Source organism: Bos indicus, chromosome 23 (genome assembly GCF_029378745.1).
Source record: "Bos indicus isolate NIAB-ARS_2022 breed Sahiwal x Tharparkar chromosome 23, NIAB-ARS_B.indTharparkar_mat_pri_1.0, whole genome shotgun sequence".
Classification (NCBI taxonomy): Eukaryota; Metazoa; Chordata; class Mammalia; order Artiodactyla; family Bovidae; genus Bos; species Bos indicus.
The window spans coordinates 34218486-34242248 of record NC_091782.1 but is presented as its reverse complement, the minus strand read 5'-3'; the positions used below and the strand labels follow the sequence as shown (position 1 = coordinate 34242248).

The 23763-nt window shown below is 40.2% G+C and overlaps 2 protein-coding genes across 29 annotated transcripts in view; one reads left to right on the top strand and one right to left on the bottom strand.

Moving 5' to 3' along the window:
* SCGN (secretagogin, EF-hand calcium binding protein) overlaps positions 1–5311 on the top strand; it is a 52243-nt gene extending 46932 nt beyond the window's left edge. For all 3 annotated transcript variants that reach the window (XM_070777604.1, XM_070777603.1, XM_019985908.2), the window contains one exon: positions 4746–5311. In XM_070777604.1, coding sequence (XP_070633705.1) covers positions 4746–4874 — 129 coding nt within the window. In that variant the 3' untranslated portion in view covers positions 4875–5311. The remainder of the gene's footprint in view (positions 1–4745) is intronic.
* SLC17A1 (solute carrier family 17 member 1) overlaps positions 1–23763 on the bottom strand; it is a 247276-nt gene that overhangs the window by 73666 nt on the left and 149847 nt on the right. The window lies entirely within an intron of this gene.

Here is a 23763-nt window from a genome sequence, read left to right as displayed (position 1 = left end):
TGTTGATGGGCAGGGTTGTGTTGCCTCCTGTTGTTTGACCTGAGACCCAACTATGGTGGAGGTCATGAAGATAATGGCAACCTCCTTCAAAAGGTCCCATGCACGCATCGCTGCACTCAGTGCCCCCAACCCTGCAGCAGGCTGCTCTAACACCTAGCCTAAGATGGCTATTTTATTTAGGCAGGCATTGCAGTGGTTGGGATTTATGTACTTTAGATCATATCTACATCTCAGAGCTGTTCCATGTAGGGTAAACAATGTTTGAAAAAGTAATCTCCTCTGAGATCCTGATGAACTGTATTGACTAGCTGCATGATCCAGGAAAAATCCAGATATTTTCAATTCTTACGTCGGTGTTTTTCTATGGGACTGTGTAGCCACTGAATTTAGTAGTTTCATATCCTTCAGTTCAGTTACCCAGTTGTGTCTGACTCTTTGTGACCTTAGGCATAATATCCTTAGGGATTGCTTTTGAGGTTTGTATAGGACACAAGGATCATTTCTTGATTGGCCTAGATGGCAATAAATTAGAGTAGCAACAATTATTAACTGTTTTTGGAGTCTCAGACCTTCTTAAACATCTGATTAGAATTGTGGGGTTTTGCAGTGGAAAAATGCCCAGATACTGATTTCAGCATAAATCTCCAGATAGTTTACATATTGTAGTTAAGCAGGTATGGATGAGACCTTTTTTCTTTATTTCTGAGGTCTAATGAGGATAACTCCTAACTCTTATTAATCCCACTCAACTGGCCCCTTGCCCCTTCTTTGTGCCCTTCACATGTTGCTCCTGTCGGAGATTTCACCAGTGTTCGCACAGTCAGAACAGTTGCTGGGTGTTGGTGTGGTGTTGCCTTTTATATGCTGATTGCTAAGGGAAAAATCCCATTTCACTCATTATCTATGTAACACCAGAATGATTTCTGTCATAGAAAGTGAGCAGTTTTTTATGGGACATTAAAGCTGCACAGCAGAAGGCCTTGTCTAACTGGAGTTTTAATTTGCTTTTGCTAGAATAAATGGGATTGGGAACCTGTTTTCCAGAGCTGTGTGGCCTTCTCTCTAGTGGAGCCACTGCCCCTAATTGCCTGTCGAGCCCAGAGGCTTCAGATCCTTACAGACTCTTTCAATTGTCTTTCAGCCATCTCTGGGTTTGGCAATGGCTTCCAAAGTTTAATGTGAGACCATGGAAGTAAAACCTAAACCAGCAACAGAGCAGAGAAGATAATTCTCTAGAGAAAATTGAAGGAAAAAATTTGAGACCATCTAAAAACCTGAGGTGGAAGCAGAAGTCTGTCTCACTTTTTAATGGACTCATATTGCCCCTATGGGAAATCAGAGTCTCCCCATCATTTCTGTCCTTGCCACTCTATTTCTGTGAGGCTATTGGAACTTCTCCATGTTAGTACCAGACAACTTGAGATAGCTGGTTTCTAAGGACTGGGTCAGATTGTGGTCTGTAATACAAAAGCAGTTTATAGGAGCTGATCTCTTGAGCTACAAAGTATGTACACAGTAATTAGTTACTAATGTTCTCCCCTGAAGCCAGATGATTGAAGGAGCCTTTCTTTATTGGACCTTTCTAGTCTTCCATGTTGCTTAAAAAAATATTCACCACACAATTTGAAAGATGTAGTCAAATATGACCATTGGGTCATTGAGACCCTGACACTGAGACCATTGAGATCTGATATTTCTCAGCTTCATTAGCTAGAGCCATCTCCTGTGGATTTTCTTTATTTTCATTTTATAAGAAAGGGCCACAAGGCAATTAAGCCAATATCTGTTTTAAGCCAATAACTTATTTTAAAAGCAATTTTCAAAACATGCCATGGAGTCAGCAGGGGGCTGGCTCAACTTCTAAACATAAATTCTGGACAGAATCCCTAATGTTTACAATAATCCTGAAATGGCAACCCATTCCCGTATTCTTGCCTGGAAAATCCCATGGACAGAGGAGCCTGGCAGGCTACAGTTCATGGGGTCACAAAGAGTTGGACATGACTTGAGCACACTTATTTTATAGCTTTTTAATTCTTGTACAGTCATGTATGACACATAGGTTGAATTTGTGTTAAAAAGATTATTTACCAGATCACCCTTTTCTTTAACTTCTGGAAAACGGTTCCCAAGCCTGTTCTCCATCAATGTGTTGAGACAGCAAGTCCCTGAGGGAGCAGACACCATAATTTATGCACAAGATTTTTTAAAAGACTATAGGCAATGGCACCCCACTCCAGTACTCTTGCCTGGAAAATCCCATGGGCTGAGGAGCCTGGTAGGTTGCAGTCCATGGGGTCGCTAAGAGTCAGACACAACTGAGCGACTTCACTTTCTCTTTTCACCTTCATGCACTGGAGAAGGAAATGGCAACCCACTCCAGTGTTCTTGCCTGGAGAATCCCAGGGACGGGGGAGCCTGGTGGGCTGCTGTCTATGGGGTCGCACAGAGTCGGACACGACTGAAGTGACTTAGCAGCAGCAGCATAGCTCACTTAGCACAGCAAGACAATCAACACCAACAAAACAATCTACATCCTAAACTAGAAAGTGGGAAGGCAAGACACTGAAGATTCTAAGCACCCACCAAGAAGTAGACATGTGAACAATAATGTTAGAAGCCAAATAAAAGGGACGCCAGAGATGACCAAGGTATCTACCTGGAGACGATGAGAGGTCCTGCCCCTAGGTCTCAACAGTTTATTCTCTTCCCTGCTAGATACACCATCTGCTTTTCTGTTGTTCACAAGAAGATGGCTGGCAAGAGGGGACACATAGAGACCTTAGAAGGGGAAACTGCATGCACTTATATTGGCAACTTGTTATTAAAATAGAGGCCCTCAGTGGTTTCAAATGATTTGTCTTCTGTGATTCAAGCATTTCTGAGCAGTGTCATTCAGTTCTCCTGACTCCTAGTAAGTTATCAAACATTAAAAACACAACTCAAAAGGTCCAAAGAAATTTCCTTTGCATACACCCACATTCATACCCACAAGTGCCTCCCCAACACATACTTCCACACATTCAAAAATATTCCAACTCATTTAGAGGAATAATTCTTTTTCAGGCAACACGTTAAGGAGGGAAAAAGCACTTAGAATAGCCTGGTTATTTAGCAAATTAATTTTTGCTAATATGTAAATGACTACCACCTGAGTCTTTTCAAAAGAGTGCTAAAAGGATCCTGAGACAGGGTGTCACTTGCTGCAGAAAGGGTTGTAGCCAAAGTGGTTTGAGGATACTGAAGACCAAACACCCTTGCCTTGTAATTGTGCAGCAAATGAGCCTTTAATATGGAGTGACACAGGGTAGCTTGCTGTTTTCAGAACTTCTAGGCCACATTCCCTGGGGCCACTTCTACACCTGCTTGGCACTGACACCCAGGGAGCTATACCCAACAAAGAGAACCTACAGACAATGGGTTATGCCTTAGCCTCTTCATCCAATCACTCAAGAGATTATTGGCAGAGAAGTGAAGTCCATCAAGTTTAGCTTCTGGCCCCCAATTTTCCCCTCCTGATTCTCCCAGAATCCTGCCCCACTCTGGTGTTTTTTCTTCTTGCTCTCTGCCATCTGGCTCCCAGTTCTTGCTGTTATTTCCCCTTCTCTCTGTTAAAACCTTCTATCAGGGTGGATTTGGTGTCAGTCATTTACCCTGTGGGACAGTGCAGATTGGCTTGTCTTAACATGGCTGTCTAGTTGTAGAATGAAAGGTTTTGTTTCCTATTGCAGGTTTCCTAGAGCTTAACCTAGGGGTGAGGTTAGGTGATGGGAAATGTTTCTGCGAGTTCCTGAAATCAAACCCTGCTTTACTCATAACTAGTCCACTAATTGAAGGGTTTGAATATCAAAGGGTTTGGAAATCTGATTAGTTGGTTTTTCCATTCTCTTCAGACGCTGACTTTTAAATTTAGATTCATCACCATTCATATGGCTTTCATTAGGCCAGCCATTCCCCATGAGAACAGTGAGAACTGGTGAAATGAGTACTTAATTGGAGACAAAATACTTGGGATCAAAAATGTTCCTGCAACTTCTGGCATGGCAAGATGTCTCAGTTCTTTCTGAGCTTCTGTGTTCTAATCTGTAAACAAGGAGTAATCATTTACCTCCCAAAGTTATTGTGAGGGTTAAATAATCTGGGAAGAATCATTGAGTTCCATCCACTGTTGTTCACTTTTGCAGGCCTTTGAGTTTAGAACATTTTCCTAGCTGACCTGCATCACAATTCCTTCTTAACCCCTGAAATATTCCTTGGAATAAATCCGATGGGGTCTATCTGGCTCAACAACATAATTCTTTAGATTTTAATTCATTGTTACCCTTTTAAAAACTAGAGGGAGATTTCAGTATCTCTGCAGGGAGTTAATAAACGCGCCTTCTCTCATCATTGTAGTGAGACAGAATTTTGGTGACAATACTCTGCTCTAAGGCAAAATATCTTTATTGTGGTTGTGAAAAAGGCAGGTTTTCCGTACAAACCGCAGAGAAGTGATGAGGGAACAGACATTCTCTGACCTGAAGAAACAGGATGAGAATTGAACCTGGTGGCAGAAAACTAGTCCTTGGCAGTATTTGGTGGGATGAAGAGATGGAATCCTTCCTGGAGGCCTGTCTTCAGGGAGGCGCTCCCAGAAGGCTGGGTGTCCCCTAAGTTTAGTAGACATAGAGTGGGGTCAGGGTGGCATGAAAGGGTGGGACCGCCACTGACTTGCTTACTGACATGTTATTTTTTGTTGTCCTCAGCCCAGCATCAGAGGGGTGGACCTTGATAAGTTTCGGGAGATTCTTTTGCGCCACTGCGATGTGAACAAGGATGGAAAAATTCAGAAGTCTGAGCTGGCTTTGTGTCTTGGGCTGAAAATCAACCCCTAATCCCCAGATCACTTCACCTTTTGCTCTTAGCATGTTTCTGAGCTCCTGCTGGTAAAATTCTATCTGTTCTTTGCTATTGGGGACAGTAGGCAAACTTTCTAACAAATGATGTGGTGTTCTTAGGCAAGGAGAGGGACTGGAGGAGGGTCTTCGTTTGAATGGCATGGTGTTTCCCTGCCTTTACTGGAAGCCCCCCACGCAGGGTTTGTGTTATTTTCCCCTTGACCCTGGCCTTTCCTGTCCCCCTAAGGACTCAGCTGACCTCCAGGGTCTGCCTGGCTTGTCCTCTGCCTGTCTGAGGAGGTGGGGGCAGCTGAGTCCCTCCGTTTGTCCTCTTCCTGTGGGCTTTCTACTCAACAGTGTGAGGCACCTGTGGCAGTCTCGTGACTTCTACAAATAGATTCTGAAGTGGAAATAAATCTGCAGCTGGAAACAAAGGTGCAGAAATAACTTATTGTGTTGTGACCATTGCAAGGTTCTACCTGATGGCTGGCTGGAGGAACAGTTCTCTAACTTGGGGTGGGGGAGGGGAGAAGATCCTGATGGGAGCCACACCACCAGTCCTTCCATTGTTCTCAGGCGCCCAAATGAGTTCCAGTCAACAGTAGGATTTGCCTATAATCACCCCCATCTCACTGCGTGGGGAAAGACCTGAACACTCGTCCTGGGCTAGGTTTCGCTCTTAAATGCTTTGTGAACTCACATGGCCAGGCAGCTGGGAACACAAGAAATTTGGAGAAAATCTTTTCCAGGTAACCCAAGCATCTGTTACCCACTCCAACCATCCTCTTTCCAACAGTTTCCTCTAGCAAATCTGGAATGCCTGAGGACTTCTCCTGTGCCTGTAACTATCGAGGATCTCTCTGGAGGCTGTTGGCTCCCCCATGGACCAAACCCTCTGCCCTTCACTCCTGGAACTCTGACTCAGTCCCCCTGAGAGGGAGCCATTCTGTCTTGTGGCAGAGGCAGAGAGTGATTCCTTGATTGTCCTGACACTTTATTTTCCATAACACCCCTAACTTATAACAGACTTTGCAGGAGTTTCAGCTTTAATGAAGTGTTATAGGTAATTCAGAAAAATTACAGAATAGCATGCTGATCATAACCCAAGAAATTCTACCACTCAAGAGATTCCCCTCACTGGTACACATTGGTCCCAACCTGGTTCCCTTTCTCTTAGGTGTCTCTTATCTCCAACATACAGATAATTAGTATCAGTAATTATTACTCATCAAGTTCTTTCTATGTGCCAAGAACTTCTGGGTGCGTTCTCTACCTTAAATAATTCAGTCCTCACCAAACCCTGTGAGGTAGATACAATTATGACACCCACCTCAGAGATGAAAAAACTGAGGCAAATAGAAGCTAAACAACGTGTCTGTGCTTGTACATCTCAGAGGTGGGGATTCAGGGAGTGAGTAATGGCCAATTTTTAAATGATGCGACAGAAGAGGGCTTTATCTCCAAAATACACAAACAGCTCAAACAACTCAACAACAGAAAACCCCAACACCCAATCAAAAAATGGACAGAGGACCTTGACAGACATTTCTCCAAAGAAGACAAACAGATGGCCAGTAGGCACATGAAAAGATGCTCAATGTCACTAATTATTAGAGACATGAAAATTAAAACTACAATGAGGTACTGCCTCACACCAATCCAGAATGGCCATAATTAAAACCGACAAACAAATGTGGGAGAGGGTGCAGAGAAAAGGGAACCCTCCTACACTGCTGGTGGGAACGTAAGTTGGTACAGCCACTATGGAAAATAGTATAGAGGTTTCTTAGAAAACTAAAAATAGAATTGCCATATGATCCAGCTCCCACACCTGGGAATATGTTCGGACAAAACTATAATTCAAAAAGATACATGCACCCTAATGTTCACAGCAGCACTATTCACAACAGCCAAGACATGGAAACAACCTCAATGCCCATTGACAAGGAATGGATAAAGATGTGTTGTGTGTATACATATACACACATGCATGTGTGGTCAGTTTTCATGTACCTTTCAGGAAACCTTGGCCCCTCCCCAGAGGTTTGGTCTCACTGCGGGGTCCACTACATCCCCCAGCAGGACATTTCTCCAAGTCTGGATCACTCAGTGTGGATTAATTCTTCATGGGAGCGTAAACAGCGTTCAAGAAACAGCACAGGGCAAGCCAAGCAGACAGACTTCTCATTGTCCAAATGTTGAGTAACTGTGTACCTGACATCCTTCAAAGAACAAACATTTCAAGGGTTGAGATGATCTCAATCCACAAAATGGGAAAAAAAAATTGGACCTGAAGCTGACCATTATTCATTTAATTAATAACTTTCTCTTTTATCTGCATGAAGACCACCTTTGAGGTTCACTGCTGTAACTGTGGCTGTATAAATTCTTAGCTTAGAGTCCTCAGTGACTCTCTAGAGATGACTGAGGTGGAAGTGAATGGGGAAGAGAAGCTTCTTCTTTTAAGGGTAACTTGCTAAGATTCATTGAGTGCATTGAGATTCTATCAGAAGCTCCCAGACTTCCTGCCCAATCATAACCTTAGATTCAAAAACCGTAGGTTTCTTTCCCAGCATTCAAAGAAAGGACTGGTAGAGATCTTAAAGTTCAATAAAGGGGTGTTTGCACCACTTAAGGAGTGAGTTCACTCAAAGACATTTTCAGTAAGTTTGAGTCACATGTTCTATAGGACATTGTGCTGGTGTGTTCATTAATGGGGCTTCCCAGGTGGCGCTAGTGGTAAAGAACCCACCTGCCAATGCAAGAGATGTAAGAGAATTGGTTCGATCCCTGGGTTGGGAAGATCCCCTGGAAGAGGGCATGGCAACCCGCTCCAGTATTCTTGTTTGGAGAATCCCAAGGACAGAGGAGTGTGGCAGGCTACAGTCCACAGAGTCTTAAAGAGTCAGACAGGACTGAACTGACTTAGCACACATACCTGTTCATTAGTAGATCGTTATCTCAGTCCACTCTGGCTACTGTAACAAAAATACTATTGAGCGGGTGGCTTAAACAACATTTCTTTTTCACAGTTCCTCCAACAATGAAAGGAGCAATGAAGCTCTCTGTAGTCTCTTTTATAAGGGAACTAATCACATTTATGAGGACTCTGCCCTGTGACCTAATCACCTCCCCAAAGCCTAATCTCCAAATGTAAAAACATTGGGGATTAAGTTTGGGAAAGGTATGATGGAACCCCTGAGAACTGAGCTCCATGCCAAATATGCTTGTTTATTCACTCCAAATCAGAAAGGAAGAAGTTAAAATTGTCTCTGTTTGGTAATGATATGATCTTATATACAGAAAATCCTAAAGATTTCACCAAAAAACTGTTAGAATAAATGAATTCAATAAGGGTGCAGTATACAAAATTAAAATGCAGAAGAATGCTGTAGCATATAGTATTTCTATATACGAACAACAAAATATATGAAAAACAAAAAAAGCAATTCCATTTACAATAGCATCAAAAATAACAAAATACTAAGGAATAAATTTAACCAAGGAAATAAAAGATCCGTACGCTGAAAACTAACACTCTGATGAAAGAAATTGAAAAAGTCACAAATAAATGGAAAGATATACCATGTTTATCATTTGGAAGAACACTGTTAAAATGCCCATACTACCCAGAGCCATCTATAAATTCAATGCAATCCATACCAAAATTCCAACAGCATTTTCCATATAAATAGAGAAAACAATCTTAAAATTTGTACAGACCCATAAAAGATCTCAAACAGCTAAAGCACTCCTAAGAAAGAAGACCAAACCTGAAGATATCACACTTCCAGATTTCAAACTGTTACTACAAAGCTACAGAAATAAGAATGTTAGGTATGGCATACACAACAGATATATAGACCAATGGAATAGAACGGAGTGGCCAGAAAGAAACCCTCACATACATGGTCAACTAATATTTGACAAGGGAGCCAAGAATACTCAAGAGAAAGAATAGTCTCTTCAATAAATGGTGTTGGGGAAACTGGATAAGCACATGTAGAAGAATGAAGCCAGATCTCTATCTTATGCCACTCACAAAAATTAACTTCATATGGATTAAAGATTCAAATGTAAAAGCTGAAACAATAAAACTCCTCGAAAAAAATAAGAGCGGAAGCTCCTTGACATTTGTCTTGGCAACAATTTTTTTTTTGGTGGTGGGGGGTGGGATATGACACCAAAGGCACAAGCAAGAGAAGCAAAAATCAGTAAGTGGAACCACTGATTTAAATCAAACTAAAAAGCTTCTACACGGCAAAATAAATAAATCTTCCATCCATGGGATTTTCCAGGCAAGAGTACTGGAGTGGGTTGCCATTTCCTTCTCCAATTTACTACATAATGTCACCTAAAATAAAAGGTTGAGTGATAGATTTCAACTTCTATAAAATTTCAGTAAAACTGGTGTGGGTAACTAGCTTTATGTTGTCCTAACATTGCAGTATCTGATCAAAATAAGCCAATCATCTAACAAGGGGTTAATATCCAAAATATATAAGAAATTCCTACAACTCAGTAGCAAAAACAGTGTGGTTAAAAAATAAAGAGGATATGCATAGATATTCTTTTCAAAGAAGACATACAAATGATCAACAGGTATGTTAAAAGGTGCAAACATTATTTTAATTTAAAAGTAATTAAACATTACTAATCATCAGGGAAATGCAAATCGACACTACAATAAGATATCACCTCACGCCTATTAGAATGCCCCTTATCAAAAAAACAAAGGTAAGTGTTTGTAAGGATGTGGAGAAAAGGGAACTCTTGTGCAGTGTTGGTAGAAATGTAAATTGGTTTACTACTCTGGAAAACAGTATAGTGGTTCCTCAAAAAAATAAAAATTATATACATTATATATAGATATATAGATTTTATAATCTTTTGGCTATCTATTACATTCTATTTTGCTTATATTGTCTACATGATATTAAAGTGAAAAAGAATTCAATTATATTTACTATATAAAGGTGAAGGTACGGTCAAGTCGCTCAGTCGTGTCTGACTTTTTGTGACCCCCCATGGACTGTAGCCTACTAGGCTCTTCCATCCATGGGATTTTCCAGGCAAGAGTACTGGAGTGGGGTGCCATTTCCTTCTCCAACTTACTACATAATGTCACCTAAAATAAAAGGTTGAGTGATAGATTTCAATTTCTATAAAATTTCAGTAAAACTGGTGTGGGTAACTAGCTATACTTTGTCCTAACATTACAGTATCTGATCAATTAAGCCAAAAATCCTATAAAATCCAGCAGTTTGAATGAACTTAATAGTTGCACAAATAACAGACTTTCTTACTGAACTCATTTAAGAGTTGCTATTTAAAAACAAACAAACAAACAGCTTCAGAGGCCCTAGTTCCAGTACACAGGCTTTTAAAAAGTTGTTTTTTGACTGCTTGACTGCCTCTTGATTGTGTGTAAGTTCTGAAGGCTTGTAAGATTTAGAAATAGCAATAGTCAGCGTATTTCTGCTTTATTCAGATAAACATATATGAGTCTCAGACTTTTAGGATAATTAAGTTTCTAACTGTCAAATCAATCAACATGACAGATAACATCTGTTTTTATTCCATCATGGATCCTCTCTCTTTTTTCCCTCCAGGGTTAGAAGAACTAATAACTGCAACTGTGAATGTTCCCTCTCCACGTATCTAGGAAGTCTCAGCGCCTCTGGGTGGGCTCCTTTCCCTGAGGGTGGGCTCTGCTCTCCATTGCCCACTCCCTTCTCTGCTGAGGTGCCTACAGCTGGCTATTCCCTCTTCTTTACCTCTGTCTGGTCTCTAGTCTCTTCCTCCTACCTCATATCTCTTTCCCTTCACTAGCTAAAATCTATCCTTTCTTTAAAAATCTGCTCGTGTCAATTTTCCCAAATTGTCCACCAATTTCTCTCAATTTCTATCATTATTTAACCAATACTCCATAATTTGACTCTAATTCTTCTGCAGTTGTTTTAGACATCAGGTTTTGTAATTTCCAATGAAGTGATAAGCTCCTTTCAAGTTCAGAAAACCTTGTTTTAGATATCTTCCGAAAGCTGGCCATACCCTACCATAGCACACACACACATACATCTTAGTACAATGCCAAGTAACGAAATAGAAATTCACAGTTTAAGGCAAGACAAGGAAAATTCAGACATAAAATTTTTCTCTGCCCTTCTGGGCCTTCTCCTTCCTTTTCATGTGTATTATGAATCCACAGTATGTGTTAATCAGACTCCCCAGGGGCAGAAACACACGCTCAAGCATAAAGATCAAGTTTTCTCCTTCTGATGCCAGTCATGTAACTCCTTAGAAGACAACATTCTTTCTCTATCATATAGGGGGTCATGATGACTCACCACTCGCCCTGTAGGTGCAGCCAATGTAATATTTCCCTTAAAAATTGCGATTAGTGCATAACAGACTGGTCAGATAGCCAGGCAATACACTGCACCACACCTAAGGTAAGTTCTTAGCATAAATACTTATGAGTTTATTAATGCTACTGGCTACGTTACCTGCATTCTGCTTATTTTACAAGACTGTTTCTTACATTACTAAACACATGGCTGAGCCTCAGATAAAATGAATGATTTGGTGATGTGAAATGATCAAATATCCAGCTCTATAAGATCAATGGCTGTAATATTATAACTCTAGATATGGGAAGAAGCAACAAAAAGGAAACATTTCCTGGACCAGAACAGGCTAGAAAGACAGGTGGTCCAGAGACTTTTGGCTACTTTAACTCGTGTGCTGTTACTGGACTCGTGTGCTGTCCAGTAACAGCACATGAGTGACCTATCAAGGAAATCCTCGCCTAATTTGGGAATGAGCATTCTTAGCCCCATGGGACAAAGTTACCACAAAATGCCTCCCAAATTTTGTCTGAAATTAAGACAGAAAGGCTGGAGGAGATTGTAAAATAATGTTACCCATTATCTAGTTCTGTAAGAATCAAGTCATCAGCCATGCGGTCACTGACATAATACACCTTGAAAGGACTTCAGGGCAAAGATCAGGATGAGATACTTTGTGCTCTGGGAAGACTGACAGAACTGGCCCTGAGGTAGGTATTTTCAGACTTGTGACCCCAGTTTCTTGCATCTTCCCATACTTAGAAAAGCACTAATACTGTTCATTAACTAAGGTATCTGTTTCTCAAAAATAGTAAAATCTTCTAAGATTAGTTCTTGACTGCATGTACCCTTTGCTAAAATCACATATGTACTGGCCTCCCCCTTCATCTCTTCAGAAGAGTTCTCAGAGCTCTCAGAGAGACTGTCTCCTGGGTTTGGCTTGAATAAAATTTTCCATTTTTTTCTTAGATTGACTACTGATTGTTTGTTTTGGTTGACACCAGGACTGATCAGAAACTTAAAGTATCACTGTGTAATGCGAAGAGCCTGTATGTAGAGCCAGACTACATGTAGCCTGGCATTTAGTTCTAATTCTGTCTGTTGCCAGGAAAAGATCCCCTAGTCTCTCTACACATCAATTTACTTGTCTGTACAACAGTCATGCTGACTTTCTATGAAAATGATGCTGTATGTTCAGGCTTTGAGCACATCCCTTCCCAGGCCACCATTCCAAATACATAGCAGTGTCCCAGCAAGCAATAATAATAAAAAAAAAAAGACTTCTAAAAATAATGCTCACAAGCACAGCAATCTTCCTGTAAGATAACACAGAGCCTGAGGTCTTGCCAAGCTCCTGATTCTAAGGCAAGAGGGTTAACATCAGGCATTAAAAGGGATTGAAGGTAAGAGTTGGTCTCACCGCTTGATACCAACAGCTGGTATTAAATACACAATACAATATTATTAACTATAGTCACCCTATTGTATACTCATCTCCAGGACTTTTTATATAACTGGAAGTTTGTACCTGATGACCAGCTTTGCCTAAAGTATAATCACTGAGACAATATCTATGCAAGAAATAATTTTTGACTGATCACAGTTGGAAGTAATTAGTGAATAGAAATAGAGCAGATAATTCACACAGAAAGTCACATAGAGACTTACTGAGATAACAAATATGTAAAAGAAGAAAGATAGTAGCTATATTGAGTCCACAACACGTCTAACAGCAATTCCAGACAAAAAGAATAGAAGGAATGATGGATGAATAAAACCTGAAGAGATAATGGGTGAGTTTTCAGACATGAAAACAGACTTGAGTCCTCAGGATAGGAATACACAATCAACGCTAAATCTAGTAAATAAAAATAAACTCACATCAGACACCTTCTAGCAAAACTGTCAAATATAAAGATTAAAATGAAAAACCTCAAAAGCTGAGAAAATGAGAAGAATATTTACTAAGTTATTATTGTAAGCAGATTTTTTTTTTTTTTAAATCAGCAAGTCTGGATGCCAAAGACAAGGGAGCATTTCCAAGTAAGCTTATTACCTAATCATTTCAGAAAATGCCTTTGTGGTTAAAAAGTTTTTCCATTGTTTATTCTTCATACTTTCCTGACAGTAGAAACAAAGTTAACTATTTTTTTTCTCCAATAAGTCTTTTACAACTTTAAAAACTGTACAAAGATATTTCAGATCATGGAGGGCATAAACAGGAAATGACTAAAGGTAGGCTGGAATGAATTAGGAAATATTTCCAAAGCAGAGATCGATGATTCAACCATTTAGAAGGAACACTCGGTCATCTAGAGACATTTTTTCTTTTTTTTCTTTTTTTTTTTAGAGACATTTTTTAGACAAAAGAGAAGGATCTGTTGTGACTCTAGTCCATTATGTCACGTTGCTAGGAAATACTCCCAGCTCTCTGTGGAGATTGACAGTGGTGATGTAAGAAAGCTGGGCAGTGTTGAAGCACACTGCATGGCATTCCTCTGATTTTTCCCCACCCGGTACTGTGTCTTGTCACAAAACTATCCATTATTATCCTCTTTAAATAGTATTAGCATTTGTCTAATTGGCCTTCCTGGAATCTAATTATTTTTAAACATTTTCTCAACTTATCTTACATAGAAATTGAAGATGATATTGCAACAGAACTGAGGTGGTCATTTTCATAGGGAAGTCATTTTCAGAGAATTATAGCTTGTATTCTGCATTCTTTAATAACTGTGATCATTAATTTGTTAGACCATGAAATGATAAACTCCATTTATTTTGCACTCCAGATTACAGTAGAGGGAATGTCTTTTTCTTTCCATACCCACTGGCTTCCCTAGTGGCTCAGCTGGTAAAGAATCTGCTCGCAATGCAGGAGACCCAGGTTCGATTCCTGGGTTGGGAATATCTCCTGGAGAAGAGAATGGCAACCCATTCCAGTATCCTTGCCTGGAGAATTCCATGGACAAAGGAGCCAGGCTGGCTACAGTCCATGGGATCGCAGAGAGTCAGATATGACGGTGCGACTTTCACTTTTCACTCACTGTAAAAGGAGGGGCAACAGCAGTGGCTTGTCTGCCATCCTGTGTTCACCTATTACCAAGAAAACCTCATGTGATGAAAATATGATCCTTTATGCTTAATTTTATTGGGTTGGCCAAAATATTTGTTTGAATTTTTCCATAACATCTAAAAAGAAAAAAAAAACTGAAAAAACTTTTTGGCTAACTCAGTACTTTATTACTTGGACAACAGGATTAATGTCTTTGGCACAATGTGCTTTCCCAGATTATAAGATCCTCTCCCTGACACCAGCCACTTTGCTGCCATGGTATCCACATGAGTGACAACAAAATTGGATAGTCTTTGTTCTTTCATACCTCCTGGAGGTTTCCTTGCATGTGACATCTCTTTTATTTAGCAAATATTTACGCATTTAATTAATACAACATACTAGCATTCTTCTAGGCAATCAGTATATAGCAGGATCAAAGACACAAAGTCCTGCTCCCTGGTCTTACATCCTGGTGTGCAGATAGCTTCTCTCTCACTCCCACCCACTGACAAGAATTTTATTTTGCCCACTAGATTCCCAAGTCTTTTAGGCAGAAACAGGATAGAGACAGACCTGCAGAAGTCGAGACTTTCAACTGGTTTACGTTGGAAAGGGCTGGAGTTGTTGGGAGAAGGACGGATCCAAAGAGGAGAGTAGGGAATAAATGAGCAGCTGTGTGAGCTGGACTTGAGGCAGAGCTTGGGGGTTTACAAAAGAGGGAAGAGAGACTGGCGGCTATGTGTGAGAGTTATGAAGGGAGGAAGACAGGCCACTGGATTTTAATAATGGAATCTCCCTTTGATGTTTACTGAGATAGTTCAATAATAATTTAGGTTTTCTTTTTCTAGTTATCAGATTGGTGTTTCCCTAAATAAATCATGCATGGCGTGGGCCACAAGGCTGCTTAATTTTAATTCAGTGACATCTGGTAGTACCCAGAAAGCCCATCTGATGTGTATGGGTTCTTCTCCTCTGAAGGGCTGGGAGCTGCTGTCTGAAACACAGCAGCATGGTAGAGAGGCATTGAACCTGAGGTCTGAAATCCTGAAGGAGTTTCAGCTTAGGTTATTTTATTTTGAACAAAGTCACATAACTTTTCTAGGATTTTGCTTCTTCTACAATGAAAGACCAAACTAACAGATACCTCAGGTTCCTTCTAACTGTAACACATACTTGATAACAAACCATGTTGCAAAATTGATAACTTAATGAATTGCGTTTTAATGAGCATAATAGCACCATAATCCCTTCCTGTTATTTGAGAATGGTGCTGTCTCTCAAAGGAGTGGGTGGTGGTGCTGTGCTGAGTCATGTCTGCCTCTTTGTGACATGATGGATTGTAGCCAGCTAGGCTCCTCTGTCCATGGCATTTTCCAGGCAAGAATACTGGAGTGGGTTGCCATTTCCTACCCACCAGTGATCTTCCTGACAGGTATCTAAGGTGTGTTTCTTGCATTTTCTGCATTGCCAGGTGGATTCTTTTCTGAAACCCAGGCCAGTGGAAATGATTTTTGGGGACACGGGTGCATCTTGAAGTTTCTAACAAGCAGCATGAATGACTGCCTTCTCTAGTTTCCTGTCTGTGTTTCTGTGTTTCAGCTCTTTAGAAAAGAAAGTCTCAGAAATGAAAAGGGAACAGGAAAGAAGGAACAACATTCCAATTTCTACTTCCATCCTGTGGCTGAGAAAACAGAAAAGTGGTCAACGCTCAACTAGTCACATGGGAAAGAATTCCATTGAGAACCCTCCTGGCTGGATTATAAACCCCTAGCTGAATTTCCACTACTCCTAATCGGTATTTTGGATCAACTCCCAAGTTAGTTTTCCCTGTCACCAGGACCACTAGGTTTGAGTCCAGGTAGAAAACTTGGGAGAATAGAGACTGTGTCAATTAACATTTCCTTTGAAATAACCACCAAATCTCAGTAGGATAACAATAAGATCAGCTGATCTTGCTTGGCTAGGCTGGCTCAGATATCTCGGGGTTGGCTGGCTGGTAGAGGCTGGCCTTAGCTTGGGCAACTCAGCTCAGCTCTGTGAGTCTCATTCTTAGGAGGCTAGTTTGGCCATACTATCCTCATGGTAACTGCAGAAATATGAGTGGGCAGGCACTGTTCAAGCTTCCTATTGAGTGGTATTTGGTAACATTTCACTGACCAAAGCAAAGCTCAGAATCAAAGAGTAGGACCAAGAGGAAGAGAGAACTACAAAATTACCTGGCAAGGGCATAGATTTAAGGGGAGAAGAACTGAAGCCATTTTTGTGACCTATCTACCATAACCCCTGAGTAAGGAAGACCTGGTTCAAAGTTTTTACGCAGCATTTGCCCCACGGGCTCCCTTTCACATCACCAGGCCCCATTTATTTACAATGTGCTCCTGTTACTCTCTCCTCTTTAAACTGGCCCACTGCTAGCTGCAGTAGATTTGAATGGTTCTGGCTTTTTACCATAGCCTGAGTTTAAAAGAGAATTTAGCCTGCTATGTTGAAAAGTGAAGGAAAAAAAAAAATCAAGTACATTAAAAAATCTAATATTATTAATACCACCAATTCCCCCATATTTCTTTAGTAAGAATACCGATTATGCTTCCCCACTGAATGAAAAGCAGATATTGGTTTCTTATTTTCCTTCCCAATATCCTTGTGAATATGTAGGTTAAGTTGTTTTACACAACTATTTATATTAATATAGTCCTTAAGTCTAAAGAGACTGTGTCTTGGCCAGGAGCCCACAGCAAGTTATTAGCTGGGAAGAAGGCTGGTAGACATGTGATTCTGGATCAGACCCCAGTCTCCTACTCTCTCCTCTTCCCTCTGGTCTAATTTCCCTGCGACTGTTTTGCCAAACCTGACTCATTTCACATTAGGGTAAGTGAATATGAGTTGAACTATTACTCAAAATTAATCAGATGGGTACATTTTTAAGGGAGACAATCTCATGACATGTTTCTAATGTTGCAATATTCTAAAGGAAAGGTAAGGTGAAGTTGTTCAGTCGTGTCCGACTCTGCGACCCCACGGACTGTAGCCTACCAGACGCTTATATCCATGGGATTTTCCAGGCAAGAGTCCTGGAGTGGGTTGCCATTTCCTTCTCCAGAGGATCTTCCCGACCCAGGGATCGAACCCAGGTCTCCCGCATTGTAAGCAGACACTTTACCATCTGAGCCACCAGGGAAGTGAGCTGGGTAAATATTCTCATTTAATCTAACAGTTCTAAAAAGCTTGAGGAACCTAGGGTATGTCAGGAGAAATCCTTACCAGTTTTGACTCCTGCCAAGACAGAATTAGAAAACAATTTTCTAGTTCCCTCACTTGCCTAAAAAAAAAAATTCAAGAGGAAATAAAAAAGTACTTAACAAAATAAAAGCAAACATGTTTTGATATCTGTGTGTCTCTCCTCCATCCCTTGCTTATGGTTTTTTGTAGAATGATAAAATACCATTATTAAAGAAAACAATAGCTTACAAGTTAACAAAGCAGTCAACATCATGGAAACATCTACTATCATGGAAGAGTAAGCAAATGCTTTCATTTTGTATTTTAATTACAGCTATTATCATTTAAAATCACTTGCTAGCAACTATTGCCTGGAAGGATGATCAAAGTTTAAAGTTGTTTTTACGAGCTAAATGGCTGCATAGGGCCTGTGTGTATGTTATACAGAAGGACAAGTGCAGGGCATCGGGACCAAACAAATGCGTCCAATGTGAAGAAAGTGCTAGGATACTTGAGATCCGAAAGGACGTGCGTAAAGAAATAGAAAACAAAACAAAAAAACAAACCTACACAGATGAGGACAAAAGTAACTGAACTTGGTATCAAGAAAGCTGGCTAAAATCTCAGCTATGTTCCATGTGTATTCATGCATATCTATGGATACTCACGCCCAACCTCTTTGAGCCTCAACCTCCTCACCTGTTAAATGGAAATAATAAATAGTAATAAGACTATGTACCTCACATGATTTTTGAAAACACTGTGTGACTGACTGAACTACTGTACATGAAAACATTTTATAAACTGATGCTTTGCAAAAACGTTAGGTAGGTGAGACAGTAACAGGGAGGAGGAAAGGGGGAGGTTTGTTTCATCACCATCTTAAGTAAGAGAGTTTAAAACAATCTTTCATGCACTATTTACAAGAGCCAAACATGGAAGCTACCCAAGTGGCCATCAACAGACAACTGGCTTAAGAAGATGTGGTAGATACAAGATTAACATACAGAAATCAGTTGCATTTCTTTACACTAACAACTAATTAAATAAAAATTAAAAAAAAAGAAATATCAGAAAGGGCATATAAACAAACAATCCCTTTTAAAATTGCACCAAAAATACTTACAAATATACCTGATCAAGGAGGTGAAAGACAAATACTGAGAACTATAAAACATTAAGGAAATTAAAGTTGATTCAAAGAAATTGAAAGATAGCCCATGCTCTTGGATTCTAAGAATATTGTTAAAATGGTCATTACTATCCAAAGTAATCTACAGATTTAGTGTGGTCCCTACTAAATTACCAAGGCATTTTTCACAGAAATAGGACACATACTAAAATTTATATGAAACAATAAAAGACCCAGAATTGCTAAAGCAATCCTGAGGAAAAAAGAACAAAGCACAACCCTCCCAAATGTCAGACAATGAGTCTACAGTAATCAAGAGAATGGCACTGGCACAAAAACAGACATACAGGCCAATGGAATAAAATAAAGCATCCAGGAATAAACCCACAGACCAATGGACAAATTAATCCTTGAAAAAGGAGGCAAGAATATACAATGGGGAAGACGGTCTCTTCAGAAAGCGGTGGTGGGAAAGTTGAACAGCTGTATGTAAATCAGTGAAGTTAGAACACACCCTAACATCACACACAAAAATAAACTCAAAATGGCTTAAAGATCTAAATATTAAACAAGACACCATAAAAGTCCTAGAAGAAAACCAAAGCAAAACATTCTGACATGAATTATACCAACATTTTCTTAGGTCAGTCTTTCAAGGCAATAGAAATAAAAGCAAAAATTAACAAATGGGATCTAATCAAACTTCAAGCTTTTGCATAGCAATGGAAACAACAAAATGAAAAGAAAACTTAGAACTTAATTTTCAAAACAGCTCATACAACAAGAAAACCCAACAATCCAATCCAAAATTGGACAGAAGACCTAACCCAACGTTTCTCCAAAGACGACATACAGATGGCCAATAAACACACGAACAGGTGGTCAACATTAGAGAAATGCAAATTAAAACTACGAGGTTACCACCTTACACCAGTCAGAATGGCCATAGTTAAAAAGTCTATAAATAACAAATGCTGGACAGGGTGTGGAGAAAAAGGAACCCTCCTATACTGTTGATGGGAATGTAAATTGGTACAGCCACTATGGAAAATAGTATAGAAGTTCCTCAAAAAACTGAAGGAGTTGCTATATGATCCAGCAATCCTACTTCTGGGCATATACTCACACAAAACTATATTTCAAAAAGATATACACACTCTGATGTTCATACTAGCACTTTTCCAGTGGCCAAGACATGGAAACAATCTAAATGTCAATTGACAGATGAATGGATAAAAAAATATGTGGTACACACACACTGGAATATTACTCAGTCACAAAAATGAACGAAATAATGCCATTTGCAACAACACAGATGGACTTAGAGATTATTATACTAAGCGCAGCAAATCAGAACGAGAAAGACAAACACCATATGTTATCTCTTTTATATGTGAAATCTAAAGAATAACACCAATGAATCTGTATACAGAAACAGATTCACAGACATATAAAATAAACTTATGGTTACCAAAGGGAAAAGGGACAAATTAGTAACAGATGTAAACTACTATACATAAAATAGATAAGTTACAAGGTTATACTGTATATAGCACAGGGTATTATACTCAATATAACACCTATAATGGAATGTGATCTGCAAAAAAAAAAAAAATCACTAAGCTGTATACCTGAAATTAACACACTGTAAAATGACTATATTAAAAAAAAAAACAAACACCAAAGTCTGTCATTCCTTCGTCGCATCCCTGCTCCACAAATCGCTTATGCAGAATCCCTTTTAGTTATGCAATATACACTTGTGGGTCCATACATCACACATTCATGCTGTAAGTCATGATTATGTAACTGTGTAGTTGTTGGGCCTCAGGGTGGGTCATCCCCAAATCTGTCTCAGTGGCATACTGATTACTTTGAATTAAAGTTACTTCAGAAAAAGGCAATGCAAGAGGAACACTTGACCCTCCTGTCTTCCTGAAAGGAGGAAATGCATCTTTCACATGGAAGGTGCCCACCCTGCAATCTGAAGGTAGGACATCCTTATCTCTAGAATTCAGGGTGAAGAGCCCCTATAAACAAACCTTGTTACTACTTTAATTTACAAACTTTGCTTACATTCCTTATAATTTACAACCCAAACCTAGTTTCTTTGTCCTGTTGATTCCATTTATTGTTTCTTTGTCTAAAAAATTAAGAAGCTGCTTGCTTTGGCCACTTTTTAGCTCCTATTTCCATGAGAACTTCCTGTGCATGAATGAAAATGTGTTTTTCTCCTGTTAACCTAACTTGTGTCAGTTTATTGCCGGTCCAGACACAAGAACTCAAGAGGGGTTGAGGAGGGCTCTTTCCCCCTCCCCAACACAGTCACAGCACTCATCCTGCCTGCATTTAATTCTCTTTTCTTTTAAACCTGATCCCTTATTCCTAAATTTGAAACAGTTTGAAACAAATCTTCCCAGGTTCCCCACTAAGCCTGCATCTAATAACAGTCCAAGGAATCTAGGGCTAACCTGGCCTGACTCTTGGTTGGAAGCAGCTGAAACAGCTGACCAATTTGCTTAAGTTGGAACTGATTTCCGAACAGAGAACAGACTGGAAGGTTATTTTTCTATTTTACAAATTAGAATATTTGGGCTCAGAGAGGATAATTAAATTGCCTGATGTCTCTAAGCTAGTAAGTAAAAGAGCAGGATATGAATTCATTTACAAAACACAGACCACATTTACCTATTAGAATGTATTAGAATTTTCGTTGCTGTTGCAAGCATGGGGTTTCCTGTCCTTCTGGCCTTGACCCAAGGCTCAAGTGAGCTTTGTCACACAGATTCAGCCCTTCTTTCTTCTCATCCAGAAGATAATTATGGTGATCATTTGGGGAGCAGTCTCTGCAAGCCAGATTGGGACTAGGATAGAGCACATGAGGTACTACTCTTGGGAGAAAAATATTAGGGAACTGTAAAAATAGAAAAAATTCTGTAGTAAAAAAATACTATTTTTAATACAATGTGTTTTTTTTTTTTTAAAGTCATAATACACAAAACCCCACGAAGAAAAAAAATACTAAAATGTTAAAGGCAAAACCAGTAACACTGACTTTTGCCTCAGGCAAAATGCGGCTTGTTATGCCTATGGTGCCAGATGACTGTTTTGAAGTTTTAATTCAGGGGAAGCATCCCTGCTACTTATCAACAGGTAAACAACTCTGGGCTTTCCAGGTGGCGCTAGTGGTAAAGTACCTGCTGCCAATGCAGGAGACGTAAGAGATGCGGGTTTGATCCCTGGGTTGGTAAGATCCCCTGAAGGAGGGCATGGCAAGCTGCTCCAGCGTACTTGCCTGGAGAATCCCAAGGACAGTGGGGCCTGGTGGGTTACAGTCCATGGGATCCTAGTTTGGACACAACTGAAGCGACTGAGTACACATGCACAACTAGCTCGCTATCCCCCATAGCCTCAGGGGAGGTTGACTGTCTTAGCTGGTAAGTCTAGGGTGGAGGTGGGGGGTTCACTTCCAAAAGCCTAAGAATTCAATAAAGTCTGTGGAAATGTAGAAAGGAGAAGAGGATTGAGGGGGAAAAAGAATCTTGGAGAAGCAGGAGGCAAGCTGATCTTCCCACTTCCAACAACAAGTTTTCCCTTTGCTGGAATAAGGTAAAAAGGCCTTTGGCTCCTAGGGCAGCTGAACTGGACCCAGCTTCAGCAAGAGCTTGGAGGGGAGACTGTCACATGTCACGTCGAGGCTCTCTGTGTCTCAAGTATGGCAGAGAAGGGTCTTGTAAGCAGCAGGCCTTGGCAGCCCTGCAGACCACATAGAGTGGACAAAGGGATAAAGACCAAATGACAAACACCTTCCACATGTGTGCGCACATGCACACGTGCCCTGGAGTCAGGCTGCAACGATGGGAAAGGACAGGGATCCTTTCCCAAGCAGGGATCCTTTCCCAAGAATGCCAGAGAAATTTTAACTAGCCAGGAAGAAAGGGGTCTCAGAGTAAGACCAAAACCAGACTCATCCTAGCTTCCCGAAAATGGTGGGCACTATTCTGTATTTACAGAACTATAAACCATAAATGAAGATCTGAACCCTGCAGTAGGACTCTAGAGACACCAGTAATTCTCTCATTCCTCTTTCTCCCCTCCATGGCTCAGCCAGAACCTTTCTATCATGCCAAGGTGGCCTTTGGCAGCTCCAGATCCACATCTTCACAACTAACTGCAGGGCCAACCGTTCTAGTTGCTTCAACAGAAATGTCCAGGGAATATTCTGGTTGGTCTGGCTTGGATCACATACTATCCCTGAGTCAGTCACAGTGGCCAGAGGGGCAGGGCACGTCAACTGGTCAGGTCTAGGATCAGGAGTGAACAAACTACAAACCTGGGCCAAATCTAGCCCCACGTGGGCCCCATCAGGTCATGCTCATTCACTTAGATTGTTTACTGTTTTCATGCTGTGCCAGTAGTTATGGCAGAGAGAGAAGGTCTTGCAAAGCCAAAAATATGTTCCATCTGGCATGTGTATATAATATTTATGTAAGTTACAGGTGTACAGTATTATAATTCTACATCTTATACACTACAAAATTATCATAAGTCTAGTTACCATCCATCATCATACAGTTGACCCCTTTGCTCATTTCCGCGCACTCTGATTTCTGTATCTATGAGTTTTGTTTTTTTTAATCCTTTTAAGATTCCACATATGGGTGAAATCAAATGGTATTTGTCTTTGACATTCATTTAGCATAATGCTCTCAAGATCCATTCAAGTTGTCACAAATGGCAGGATTTCATTCTTTTTCATGGTTGAATAGTATTCCATTATGTATATGTACCCCACCTTTTTAAGCAATTCATCCATTGATGGTCACTTAGATTGTTTCCATATCTTGGCTACTGTAAATAATGTTGCAGTGAAAATTGGGGTGCAGCTATCTTTTTGAATTAGTGTTTTGAAGTTTCTTTGATGTTGCTGGGTTTCCCTTGTGGCTCAGTTGGTAAAGAATCCATCTGCAATGCAGCAGACCGGGGTTCAATCCCTGGGTTGGAAAGATCCCTTGGAGAAGGGAAAGGCTACCCACTCCTGTATTGTGACATGGAGAATTCCATGGACTGTATAGTCTATGGGGTTGCAAAGAGTTGGACATGACTGAGTGACTTTCACTTTCATAC